Source organism: Syngnathoides biaculeatus, chromosome 6 (genome assembly GCF_019802595.1).
Source record: "Syngnathoides biaculeatus isolate LvHL_M chromosome 6, ASM1980259v1, whole genome shotgun sequence".
NCBI classification, from domain to species: domain Eukaryota; kingdom Metazoa; phylum Chordata; class Actinopteri; order Syngnathiformes; family Syngnathidae; genus Syngnathoides; species Syngnathoides biaculeatus.
Window position 1 is genome coordinate 22,989,172 of NC_084645.1, and position 13,683 is coordinate 23,002,854.

General features: G+C 46.9%; 1 protein-coding gene across 1 annotated transcript in view; it reads right to left on the reverse strand.

Moving 5' to 3' along the window:
• Nucleotides 1-13,683, reverse strand: part of fkbp16 (FKBP prolyl isomerase 16) — an 84,715-nt gene that overhangs the window by 10,349 nt on the left and 60,683 nt on the right. Inside the window, exon 5 of the mRNA XM_061821497.1 lies at nucleotides 1,933-2,153. Coding sequence (XP_061677481.1) covers nucleotides 1,933-2,153 — 221 coding nt within the window. The remainder of the gene's footprint in view (nucleotides 1-1,932; nucleotides 2,154-13,683) is intronic.

A 13,683-nucleotide genomic window follows, 5' to 3' on the forward strand; every position in this document is an offset into this window, starting at 1 on the left:
GCTCCGGCACTCCCCGCGACCCTTGTGAGGATAAGCGGACACGAAAATGGAGGCAGTTGGTGTTTCGGGCTCGGCCGGCGCGCTGCCCTCCCCCGCGGGGGAAAATACGCTTGTCCGCTCGCGATGACGATGCAATTATGCAATTTCCACAGTGTTTGGTTTTCATAAAGTGGTTTGTGATGTCGTTTCTGATTCAACTTCCTCGTCTGGCAAACTGTGGAAACACACGGCCAGCTGTAATTAGGAGGTTGAACTTCAAAATAAAACAAGAAATTCCTCCAGAGCAGCGATTTTCTAAACCACTGCTCCAAAAGATCCTCGGGTGTGCCACGGGAAATTCGGCAATTTCTTAATTGGTCTGTAAAGGATTAGTTACGACAAATAATCTATCGTCGTTCATGTATCGGTGCCAAAGATGTGAGTTCGTTTTGACATTTCTTCATTAGGTTTTAGTCACAGTTTGCCTGAAATATTTGAATTAAATTAGTTTTAGTCACGTAAGTAAGAAGGAGCTTAATTTAGTCAGGGAATATCTTTGGCTAGGCGGCTGGAAAGCGTTGGCCTCACAGTGCTGAGGTCCCGGGTTCGATGCCGGCCCCGCCTGTGTGGAGTTTGCGTGTTTTCCCCGTGCCTGCGTGGGTTTCCTCCGGGTGGGCACTCCGGTTTCCAACTACATCCCAAAAACATGCGACATTGATTGGACACTCTAAATTGCCCATAGGTGTGATTGTGAGTGCGCCTGTTTGTCTCCATGTGCCCTCTCATTGGCTGGCGACCAGTTCAGGGTGTACCCCGCCTCCTGCCCGTCGACAGCTGGGATAGGCTTCGGCTCTCTCGCGACCCTGGTGAGGATAAGCGGCTAAGAAAATGGATGGAAAAGCTGGAGCCTATCCCAGCTAGCTTCGGGCGAAAGGCAGACTACTCCCTGAACTGGTCGCCAGTCAGTCGCAGAGCAGATATCGACACCATCACTGAGTGGGAATCGATCCCATGCTGCCCGCACAGAGGGCAGGCGTGTGTACCACTACATGGATGGAATATTTTTGGCTAATTAAAAAATAATAAATTTGCATGGTCGCCATCTTGTGGCACCTGGAGGCACTTACAATCCTTTTTACGTGGCCGTCAATTATGTTTGGATAAACTGCCAACAAAGCATTTTGTGGTTGGGTCCTCACAAAAAATATGAAAACACACACAAAAAAACATTTTTTTAAAATTGAAAAAAAAAAAAAAAAAGTGTACGGATAAAGTGGAACGGCGGGGCGAACTGGTTGAAACGTTTCCCTCACATTTCTGAGAACCGGGGTTCAAATCGCGTCCCTCACATTGTGGAGGGTCGGGATTTGCAATTGGCTGGCAACCGGTTCAGGGTGTGCCCCACCTCCTGCCCGACGACAGCTGGGATAGGCGTGACCCTTGTGAGGATAAGCGGTGAAGAAAATGTTTGGATGAACCACAATCCGTTCCAGAAAACGGTTCGAGAAGTGATTTGTTCGAAAACCAAATTGATGTTTCCCATTACAATGAATGGAAAAAGAAATAATGCGTTCCAAGCCTAAAAAAGTTGGCTTTTTAAAGCATTTTTTGGGCTTTACCTGGTAATAAACTGAATAGTAGAAATACATGTATAGTTTGAATACTTTATATCATAAAATCCATGACCCCTGTGAGGATAAGCGGCTCAGAAAAATGGACGAAAGGATGAATTAATTAGCGAGTATATGAAGGATACGTTGTGCATCATTTGTGTCATATTTTATTTCATATTACTGTTAGATACTTTTGATGACTGCTGACAATGATAAAAATATTAAAAATGTGCTATTTCTGCTATTTTTCTATCGTTGCTTCTTACGTGACCTTCCGTCTCGCATCACAGCGTCCTAATAGCTTGCGCGCGCGCTTCGAATATGTAAAAAGCTGGCGTACCTCCGCCGCCGCAGGTGGTGAGCACGTCCAGAGCCATGCGGTAGGCCCGGGCGGCCATGCCGTATTCCTTCCGCTGGAAGTGGAAGTTGCCCCGCTCCCGCTTCTGGTTGCCGACGCGGATGCGATCGGACACCGGCAAAGCCAGCGGGTCGGGTTTGTCCCCGACGTCCAGCAGCTGCAGCTGGTAAAGCAGAGGGGCCCGGGCGGGGATGTCGGGCTCGCTGCCAACGACACAAAAAACAACATCCGAATCAATATCGGGACAGAAGGGCTCGCACGGAACCACGGCCGGCGGTAACCGTCCTCCGGTCAACATGGATTATTTCAAACCGATCAATAAATGAGTCTGTCTGGATCAATAGAAGCACAAAGCCGGTTAACTTCCTCGATGACACGCTTGCCCGAGCGTGATGCCGACCGGGACTGCGGCTTCTCCAAAGGTTCTGATTACATTATTAAAAGTGACGTTGCCCAATAAATGTAGCACCAAGCGACGCGCCACTAATTTTGCCGTTGACGAATCGAAATGGGCGACTGGGTAAAGCGTTGGCCTCGCAGTTCTGAGGACCCAGGTTTCATCCCGGCCCCGCCTGTGTGGCGTTTGCAGTCCGGTTTCCTCCCACATCCCAAAAACATGCGACATTAATCGGAGGCTCTAAATTGCCCATAGGGTTGATTTTTAGTGCGACTGTTTGTCTCATTGTGCCCTGGGATTGGCTGACAACCAGTTCAGGGTGTACCCCGTTTCCTGCCCGTTGACAGCTGGGAAAGGCTCCAGCACTCCCCGCGACTCTCGTGAGCATAAGCGCCAAAGAAAATGGATGGATGAATTGGACATTCTAAATTGACTCTAGGTGTCTGTCTTCTTGTGCTCTGCGATTGGCTGGCAACCGGTTCAGGGTGCACCCCGCCTCCCGCCCGTTGACGTCGGCTCCAGCACTCCCCGCGACTCTCGTGAGGATAAGCGGCTCATAAAATGGATGGTCAAATGTAAATGCATCACAGAACGCCGAAGCTTTAGACCGAGTGGGAAGTTCACCTTTGAGATCTTCCATCCATCCATTTTCTTCGCCACTTATCCAAAAACGACGGCGGCAAGTGTCCTTAACATTATGAATCAAATCATGTGAAAATGTATATCCATATCCTGTCCAAATAAGTACCCGCAATGTTCTGATGCTCTGGATGCAAAACGAAGAGGCCCTTCTGTCAAAAAATGAATTTCTCGTCATTGCTCTCACGCTCGTGCGTTCAGGTCACGCTCGCGCGAGGGCTCAACGCACGCCGACGCCGACGAGTCGAGCGGTCCACAATGTTTGTGGAATTCGCAAACCCCCCAGAATTAAAATAAAATTTTCATATGTTCAACCGGAATGACGATTCCCACAAACAACAAACACGTGCGTTTGAAAATAATAGCTTGGCGCGATGGGAATTTGATATTTCAAAACCCGACACAAAGTGTCATTATCGGCCGCGCCCAAATCGTGTATTCATTGTTAAAAGACGGCAGAACTCGTACTGTATATTTATTACCGGTACACACCGGCCTGCAGAGCGCACCTGGTTGCAAGCCTCACCCACTACATTTGGAAAGGAAATACCATTGGGTACGTACGTCAGCCGCACCTGTGGAAAAGCCGCAAGTGCCCACATTGAAACACGAGATATTTACAAAGAAAGACGGTACACGGAGAGTTTAACCCTAGCGCCACCGCGCTAAAGCTAACGCTAGCTCCGCCGCACTAATGCCTGCGCCGCCGTAGAAAAGCCGCAAATGCCCAAATTGAAACATATTTACAAAGACGGTACACCGAGTTTAACGCAAGCGCCGCTAGGCTAACGCTAGGCTCTAGTGCCGCTGCGCTAACAGGGTCGGTTCAAAAAAACAAACAAACAAAAAAAACATACTTGTAAAAATAACCGAGACACGGCAATAACACGCTGGCGCAGCGCTGAGAGGGCCGGACCGGTAAAAGTCACTTCCTCGGCACATATAGTCCACTGGTCTCACTCTTACTTTTCCCGCTCGAGTGCCCCTTTGCGGCCGTCAGAAAAAAATGCATAAATACATACATACAAATTCGCAATATAAATTACGGTATATTAATTCCTTATACACATTAAACATTTTCCATACCACAAATAATCTTGACCGATTTTTAAATTAAATTAAAAATGCGGCGGCACGGTAGCTTAGCTGGTAAAGCGTTGGCCTCACAGTTCTGAGGACCCAGGGTTCGATCCCCACTCCGGTTTCCTCCCACATCCCCAAAAAGATGTAACATTAATTGGACACTCTAAATTGCCCCGTCACTGTGGTTGTGAGTGCAGCTGTTTGTCTCGATTTGCCCTGCGATTGACTGGCGACCAGTTCAGGGTGTACCCCGCCTCCTGCCCGTCGACAGCTGGGATAAGGCTCCAGCACTCCCCGCGACCCTCTTGAGGATAAGCGGCAAAGAAAATGGATGGACGGCAATTAAAAATGAGAAATGCGTAACTTTTCTCAATATTTCTGTGGCCCGCTTCTCGTCTTTCGCGAAGGACGCGCGCGCCACGTGACTTTTTTTGGGGGCTTCGCACCAGATTGCAAAAGATTTCACACTCCTAAGAACGAGACGCTATCGGCCAATTAAAAAACAAAACAAAACAATAAATAGCACAATTTGTACAGATGCGCGTCATCGTGCATGTTGTACTGTCCTCTGCTTTGAGCCTCACGTTACACAATACTGGGAAGTTTGTCTTTTATGTTACTCTGCGCATGCAGTGACAATAACACGCCCTGCCACACCCATGAGATTTTTTTCTTTTTTATTGTCATTTTTTTTAAACTTCATTCAGGGATGATTGTTTTTTTCTTTTTTTTTTCCTTTTTCGGATATATTAGTGCAGAAAAAAAACATACATTTGAAGATTTATTTTTTAAGTTCTAGTATTGTCACGGTGAGAAAAGGAAACTATAACAATACTTGGAATAAAAACTACTAATGGGAAAAATATTTCAAATTATATTCAATAAAAAAATAACATAAAATAATTTTCAGTAAAGATTTGAACGCCAAAACTCAGACACGGTGATCACTTTCTTCCGTGCTGCTCTATAACAAAATATATATGAAAAAAAAAGAATATCCCAAACATCTTAAAAAGGTTATTAAACCAGCATGCACGCATGTCAATCTAAATGCATACCGAGGACAAAAAAAACCAACCCAAAAAGTCCTTTGAAAATGAAAAGGAAACAATATGAAGAACGAGTAGCGATAATTGACGTGACACACAAAACAATCATGCAGACGTCATTCGGAGACGTGCGATCACTTGCAGGATAAAAATAGCGCCCGCCACAACAAGCAGGAAGTTATTCAGAGCATTTTTGGCATTTAATATCTTTGCTTTCATTTGCCTAGGTACACATTTTACTTAGCTTGCACGGAACAGATTTTAATTGGATGATTTAGACCTTCAAACTTTGGCTTACAATATATCCATCCATCCATTGTCCAAGCCGCTTATCCTCACAAGGGTCACGGGAAAGCTTGAGCCTAACCCAGCTAGCTTCAGGCAAAAGGCGGACTACACCCTGAACTGGTCGCTAGTCAGTCGCAGGGCAGATATGGACAGGCGTGTGTACCACTACACCATCAGTGACTCCTATGCTTACAATAATATTAAATATAATTTTACAAAATGTATTCTGGGTGATTTAAGCCTCATATTTGAATCTTTTTAGAATCTTTTGTGAGTAGAAGAAAGTTGCCTGCTGATATTGTATTACTTTGCTGTGAGACAATACAAGATGTATGTGATTGGTGGGGGTCAGGGGGTTACATAACTATTATTACTTTATTATTACTATTACTATTATAACTACTGTTTACATTTTTTTTCAAAATACTGTATCTGCACATTCTACTCTTTATTTTGTCAAAACCGCTGAAGATGAGCCAACGTAAAAAAAAACGTCCATCCCGCCATTTTCTTAGCCGCTTATCCTCACAAGGGTCGCAGGGAGTGCCGGAGCCTATCCCAGCTGTCAACGGGCAGGAGGCGGGGTTCACGCTGAGCTGGTTGCCAGCCAATCGCAGGGCACACGGAGACTGACAACAGTCGCACTCACAATCACACCTATGAACAATTCGGAGTGTCCAATGAATGTTGCATGTTTTTGGGATGTGGGAGGAAACCGGAGTGCCCACACGGAGGAGAAACCCCACGCAGGCATGGGGGAGAACATGCAAACTCCACACAGGCGGGGCCGGGATCGAACCCGGTGTGACTGTCTGAGCAGAGCGGAGTCAGAACCGCGAGGCCAACGGTCTCCCGCTGAGACACCGTGCCGCCGAAGTAAAGTCAAACGTGATTAAGATCTTTATTGGTTGATATGCCGGCGTCTCGGGACACGGACGAGTGCGAACGAGGGCGCTTTAATGGCCATGACACACGTTTCCGAGAAGGAAGATATTCTCCGTGGACGGAGTTTTTACAGAGAATTGTTTAAGGTCGTTAGCCGAGAATGACATCTCGAGATCTTGTGCCAGCGTGCACGCCAACAAATTCGGGCATTTAAAAATTCACAGCCAGATGCTTACAACTCATAACGCAACATGGGCGAAACATCTCCAGGGAGGCAACTCGGAAAGTAAAGGTACGGAGGTAAAATCGCTACAATTCCGAAAAAGGAAACATCATTCAATTCAAGATGAATATCAACAAACTTGTTTGATTCAAATCACTTGTGGTGGTAAAGGTAAAATTAGGAGCTTCTCGCACAAACTGAAAGGGTTTTTCAAGATGGCGGCGGCTGAATGCAAACCGAGACGAAGCCTCGAGTGTACATGGCTAAAAATAACACTTAATTGGTCACAAAATATTGAGACACTGAATGCCCGTTCCAAGTTTGTAAATTTCCTTCTTTGCAAAGCCACCTTCCTAGCAAAAAAAAAAAAAACAAAACAACCCAAAAAACAAAAAACAAAAACAAAACTTGAGCAGCTGGAGAAGAAATGTTTTGGAGACTGCCGTGGAGCTGAGGTGAAGGTTTAATGAGGCAGCCACTCAGAGTGGGAGACACGACTTATTTTTAGGTTTCTTCTTCTTCTTTTAATACTCGGGAAATTTTTTGCTCGCTTCTGGTGTGCGATGCACTCAGAAAGCAGCAAGCATTAATAACCAATCCACTGTAATCAGGAGACAGCTGCACAATCATTCAATGTTTAGCATTTGAATAAAAATATTACTTTCAGAAAGTGCTCGTGATCACGCTGGAGCTTTGTTGTGGTGTAGAGCTGTAAGTGTGTAATACTGACAGCATTTTCTCCAATTTTTTCCCCCACCGTCATGGAACAAAATCATTACAATATTGGGAACTAAAGGGACAAAGATATGCCTCTGCTAACCGTACTACGGACTTCTTCTGCAATGAAAAATCTGGCAAAACTGTGCATGATACTTGTGCAACAGTTTTTTTTGTCACTAAAATTTGGTGTCACAAAGAGGAGACGAAAGTGAGATGCACTTCTGTCTCAGGAGGAGCATAAATAGCAAGTGTAGTGTACTTGTGCATGACCCCTGAGGCACGCCACGTAACTGTGATGCTATGTTCACTTACTCCAGGACTACGCTTATTTTTTTTATCTTTTGCATCATTTTTGTGGTTTATTAAGTAATGTTTTTTGGCCAGCTGCATCATTTTAAATAAAACGTCTTTTAATAATTACGATATTGGGAACTGAAGGGTCAAAGATATGGGGAAAAAAAATCAATTGCACATTGGAGATACATGTAAAATGCGCAAAATGGGAACTTGTTGCCACAAAAAAAAAAAAAAAACTGCCACGCAAAATACTAACTTGTGGGCACGCATAGTGAGATGTACTTCTTGGGGGCCACATATTGTAAATATTAAGTTCGGTGTACTTGTACATGACCTGTGAGGCACCGCACTCGTACAATGACAGCAGGTCACATATTGATTTTACTGTTATTCCAAAGCCTCTGCTGACCGTACTGCAGACTTACTTCAATGTACAAAAAGCTGTCTTTAGAAAAGTTCTGGTAGAGGTAGACAGCAAGGTTAAAGCCTCACTCAAAATGGGCCGTACATGCCTCTGCAATGAAAAATCTGGCAAAACTGTGTGTGATACTTGTGCAACAGTTTTTTTGTCGCTATAATTTGGAGTCACAAAGAGGAAACGAAAGTGGTTTGCACTTCTGTCTCTTGAGGAGCATAAATAGCAAGTGTTGTGTACTTGTCATTGACCCCTGAGTCACGCCACTTAACTGTGATGCTATGTTTATTTCAAAACTATGCCTATTTTTGATCATTTTTTTATCATTTTTGTGGTTTATTGAGTAATGTTTTATTTTTCCCCCAGTATGGCAGTTTTACATAACCCCCCTCAGCTGTGTCTTTTAATATTTACCATATTGGGAACTGAAGGGTCAAAGATATGGGAAAAAAAATCAATTGCACATTGGAGATACATATAAAATGCGCAAAATGGGAATTTGTTGCAACAAAAAATACTAACTTGTGGCCACGCGTAGGGGAAGAAAGTGGTAGTTCTTTCTTGGTGGCCACATAAATATTAAGTTGGATGTACTTGTACATGACCTGTGAGGCACTGGACTCATACAATTCCAAAGGCTATGCTAACCGTACCGCAGACTTACTTCAATGTACAAAAAGCGTAGAGAGCCCAATGTTCTAGTCGAGGTACATGCCAAGGCTCAAAATGCGCCGTACATGCTTCTGCAATGAAAAATTGGGCAAAATTGTGCTTGATAATTGCACAACAGTTGCGATTTTTTTGTCACTATGGAAGTTTGCAGGATGCCGGTGGAGATTATCGGTACTGCATATAAAAATTCTCTTGTGAAAAATAAAAAATGCATGCACTGCGTACGGGACCTGAACACCTGTGGTCCGAAGTATTTCAGTAGCATGGTAAGCAGGGATTTGAGTGTAAAGTAAGTTCAGTGTGTGACGTTGCCATTGTACCAGTGGAGAACCACAGGAGTCATGCTCGAGTACTCCAAACTATTTATTAGCCTTTGTAGCAGTGGCGAACCACAGGAGTCATGCTCGAGTACTCCAAACTATTTATTAGACTGACCACATGCATCTTATTCCATATATCTGTCACTTCCATCCCCTTAAAACACGAGGGGCAATACTATCTGAGGTCACAAGAAGTAGAATTCGTAAAATCACCGCAAAAGTGAACGCGGCGTTCCCGTCGCAACAAGCACGGCGCCACAATGGAAACAAAACACGGAGTTGGTGAAGACGCTCTCTGTCCAAGTCTGTGTTTTGTTGCCTGACGTTGGTCTGACGCGGTCGTATTGTGAGTGTAAACACACCTGCCTCAAAAGACTCCCCGGGGTAATCTTGCGCAAATCAAAGCACCCCCCACCGCCCCCCGCCCCCACCCCGTCTCCTTGTGTTTAAAGCGAGTGGTGTTTGCACTTCAGACGGACTGGACTCGACCGCGGCCCGGCGGACGTCCGCGCTAAGGTGCGCGATAGCGATCTGATTCGCCGAAGCAGACCCCTCGCCGCTCGCGGTGAAAGGGGAAAAAAAAGTCCCCGAGAGGAAATCGTCGGATACTCTGACGTCAGCTGAGGCCCCCCCCCCCCTCCTCGAAAGGCCAGAATTGCTGGTTTCTATGGCGACAACCTGCTTGCCACACTAATATAGCGTCACGCGTGTGGCAAGAAAAGCTCGCGTGATTATGGAAAGAGATCATTTGGAGTGGGCATATCAAAATATGACATTTAAATGAATGACGTTAAGGTCCTTCAACAAAATCATGCCAAAACAGAAAAATCTAAATCAATCCCAACGGGTAGTTATCCGTCCATTTTCTTTGCCGCTTATCCTCACGACGGTCGCGGGGAGTGCTGGAGCCTACCCTGCCTGTCAATGGGCAGGAAGTAGGTTACACCCTGAACTGGTTGCCAGCCAATCGCAGGGCACATCGGGACAAAGAGCACCTACGGGCAATTTTTGGGGATGTGGGAGGAAACCGGAATGACCACCCAGAGAAAACCCACGTAGGCACGGGGAGAACATGCAAACTCCACACAGGCAGGTCCGGGATTGAAGCCGGGACCTCAGAACTGTGAGCTTTACTAGCTGCTTCTCCGTGCCGCCTCTACTGAAATCATTTCATTTGCAATTCTCTTGATGTTGTGATTATTTTTTTAATAGGACACTTCCAGACCCTTTCCATCTATTAACTGTCCATAGAGCATGCTTATCCTCACAAGGGTCACGGGAGTGCCAGAGCCTATCCCAGCAAACTACGAGTGTAAGGCCGACCACGCCCTCAATCGGTCGCCGGTCGGTCACATGGTACATTCTTAAGTTGTTCCATGACCAAATTTGACTCCCTACTACAGAATTAATTTGTGAAACCAGAGGTGAGTGCAAAAACTCGCTGTTACATGTCGAAATTGACAGGCCACTGAAGAGTGGGTTTACAAGCTGACGATCACTTTCCCTGCAGTCAACGATTGACGTGTGTCATGAGCAGGGCTGGACCACGGCCAAAAGGGGCGTGGCCCGGCCATGTCATCTCTGATACTTGTCGCCGGTCACAGCTGTTTTACATAAGGCACCGTGATTAGGCCAAGTATTTAAAAATTGGACTTTTGTCACTGGCATTTGCCAGTTCGTTGCTTTGTGTTAGCGAGTACGCTTCATCGCATCCCGGGTTACTCCGAATCCTGTTTCTTGTTTTTTGGATCCTGCCTTATTGGACTGTGTAATTGTGCATCTCTTTTAGTGAAGAATAAAACCCACTGAAGATCATGCCTTCGCTTGGGAGTCCTGCATTTGGGTCCGCCGCCGCACCGCTGGGATGTGACAACGTGGAAGACTGTGGCCAGTGAGGCGGGAGGTTCAGAAGTGAGCGACCACTTGCACCACGTGCAAAAAATGACGTCACTGAAACGTTGGTACGACTCCTGCCTTCCATTATTTTTTATTGTCGATTTGCGAACCAATAAAGAGTGCGTTGTGCATCGTACCAAAGACGACCGCTCCAGTCGGTCTGCATAACATAAATCCATCCCTCCATTTTCTTAGCCGCTTATCCTCACAAGGGTCGCGGGGAGTGCCGGAGCCTATCCGAGCTGTCAACGGGCAGGAGGCGGGGTTGACTCTGAAACGGTCGCCAGCCAATCGCAGGGCACATCGAGACAAACAGCCGCAATCACAATCGCGCCTACGGGCAATTTAGAATGTCTGATTGATGTTGCATGTTTTGGGGATGTGGGAGGAAACCGGAATACCCAGAGGAAACCCAGGCAGCCATGCAAACTCCGCACAGGCACGTCCGGGATTGAACCCGGGACCTCAGAACCGCGAGGCCGACGCTTTACCAGCTGTTCCACCGTGCCGCCTCACCTCGCCTATACGAGTGTACGTGATAAATTCCAGGAGATCGTGGAAAAAACCTTCAGTAGTTCAATTTGCCAGGTTGTTCCGACACAAAGGGGAAGATTAAATGTTGACTGAGGAAGCCAAAATAAAAAGCCCAGCTGGATACGTCATTTCAAGTTCCAAAAAGGGGACGTCCCGTTCCCCCTCGTTCGTCGGGATGTTGACGTGGGCGCGCGCGTGCGCTTGCGAGCTGTCTGTTTTGACTGTCGTGTGGACGTGCGGCACCGCTACAGCCGCGTAAAGGATCTTAGCTGTAATCCTGCCCTGGGTGAGACGTCACAGCTGTTTTTCCTCACGCGCCGCCACGCTGGCCAATTTTCCGGAAAAACAGCCTCCCATTAGAGTGAAACAAACAGCGTAAGGCCCGTTCAGCTGCTTGCTTCCTCCCCGAGTCCGCAGCCAGGGGGACGTCCTGACTGGTGAGCTTCTCAAAAGTCTCCGTATAAGCTGCAGCAGATTTGGCGATCCTGTTAAAATGAATCCAATCTTGGCCTGTGGCTACCTGCAGACCAGCAGTAACGTAGAACCGACTGGTCTTTCCGGAGAAAACATCACATTGTATTTTTTTTTAAAAAAAAAGTCCTTTACACTTGAATAAGTGTACTTTCATTTCATTTGGGGCCATGAAAATACTCATTTACAGCCATGAACTTGGTCACATGCACAAAATATTAATTTGGCGTCACAAAGAGGGCGAGCATAAATGCTAAGTGTGGTGTAACTGTGCATGACCCCTGAGGCACGCCACTTAACTGTGATGCTAATTTCACTTATCATTTTTGTGGTTTATTGCATAATGTTTTTTTTTTTTTTTTTTCAGTTTCGCACTTTTACATACCACCTCAGCTGTATCCATTCATCCATCCATCCATCCATCCATCCATCCATCATCCATCCATCCATCCATCCATCCTTTATCTAACACTTTTCCGGGTCGGGTCGCGGGGAAAGTAGCTTCCGCAGGGATACCCGGACTTCCCTTTCCCCAGCCACTTCTTCCAGCTCTTCCGGAGGGATCCCGAGACGTTCCCGAGCCAGCCAGGAGACATAGTCTCTCCAGAGTGTCCTGGGTCGTCCCCGGGGTCTCTTTCCGGTGGGACATGCCCGGAACACCTCACCAGGGAGGGGTACGGGAGGCATTCGAATCAGATTCCCTAGCCGCCCCATCTGGCTCCTCTCAATGCGGAGGAGCCGCGGCTCGACACTTAGCCCCTCCCGGATGACCGAGCTTCTCACAAACAAAAAAATAAGGGATGAAGGCTGATAAAAATAGTATAGTGGTGCCCCAAGATAAAGGTTTAATTTGTTCCGTGACCACGCATGTAAGTCAAAACACATGTGTCTGAAAACATTGTTCCCCATTTAAATGAATGGAAACGCAATGAATCTGTTCCAGCTTCATTCCTATAGGTACAGTATCCTGCTCTGATAAAAACCTTCAGGGGAATTCAAGATTCTGTTTCATGTTTCCAGAAGGTGATTATCAACTTCAGGGTTTAAGTGCAGGAGAGACTATGGTCCTCAGTCGGAAAAGGGTGGCGTGCCCTCTCCAGGTCGGGGATGAGATCCTTCCCCAAGTGGAGGAGTTCAAGCATCTTGGGGTCTTGTTCACGAGTGAGGGAAGAATGGAGCGGGAGATCGACAGACGGGTCGGTGCAGCGTCTGCAGTGATGCGGACTTTGTATCGGTCCGTTGTGGTGAAGGAGGAGCTAAGTCGAAAAGCCAAGCTCTCGATTTACCTGTCGATCTACGTTCCCACCCTCACCTATGGGCACGAGCTGTGGGTCGTGACCAAAAGAACAAGATCCCGGATACGAGCGGCTGAAATGAGTTCCCTCCGCAGGGTGTCCGGACTCTCCCTTAGAGAACGGGTGAGAAGCTCGGTCATCAGGGAGGGGCTCAGTGTCGAGCCGCTGCTCCTCCGCATTGAGAGGAGCCAGATCAGGTGGCCGGGGCATCTGATTGGGATTCCTGGTGAAGTGTTCCGGGCAATTCCCACCGGAAAGAGACCCCGAGGATGACCCAGGACACGCTGGAGAGACCATGACTCTCGGCTGGCTCGGGAACGCCTCGGGATCCCTCCGGAAGAGCTGGAAGAAGTGGCTGGGGAAAGGGAAGTCCGGGTATCCCTGCTGAAGCTACTTCCCCCGCGACCTGACCCAGAAAAGCGGTAGAAAAAGGATGGCTGGTTTAAGTGCAGATGAGCAAGACGAGCATCCTCTGTTATCTTTATCAAGTAAAGTGCTCAAGATAAAATGTGGAGGGGTGCACGGCAAGGTCAAGAGGAAGACCCTCGT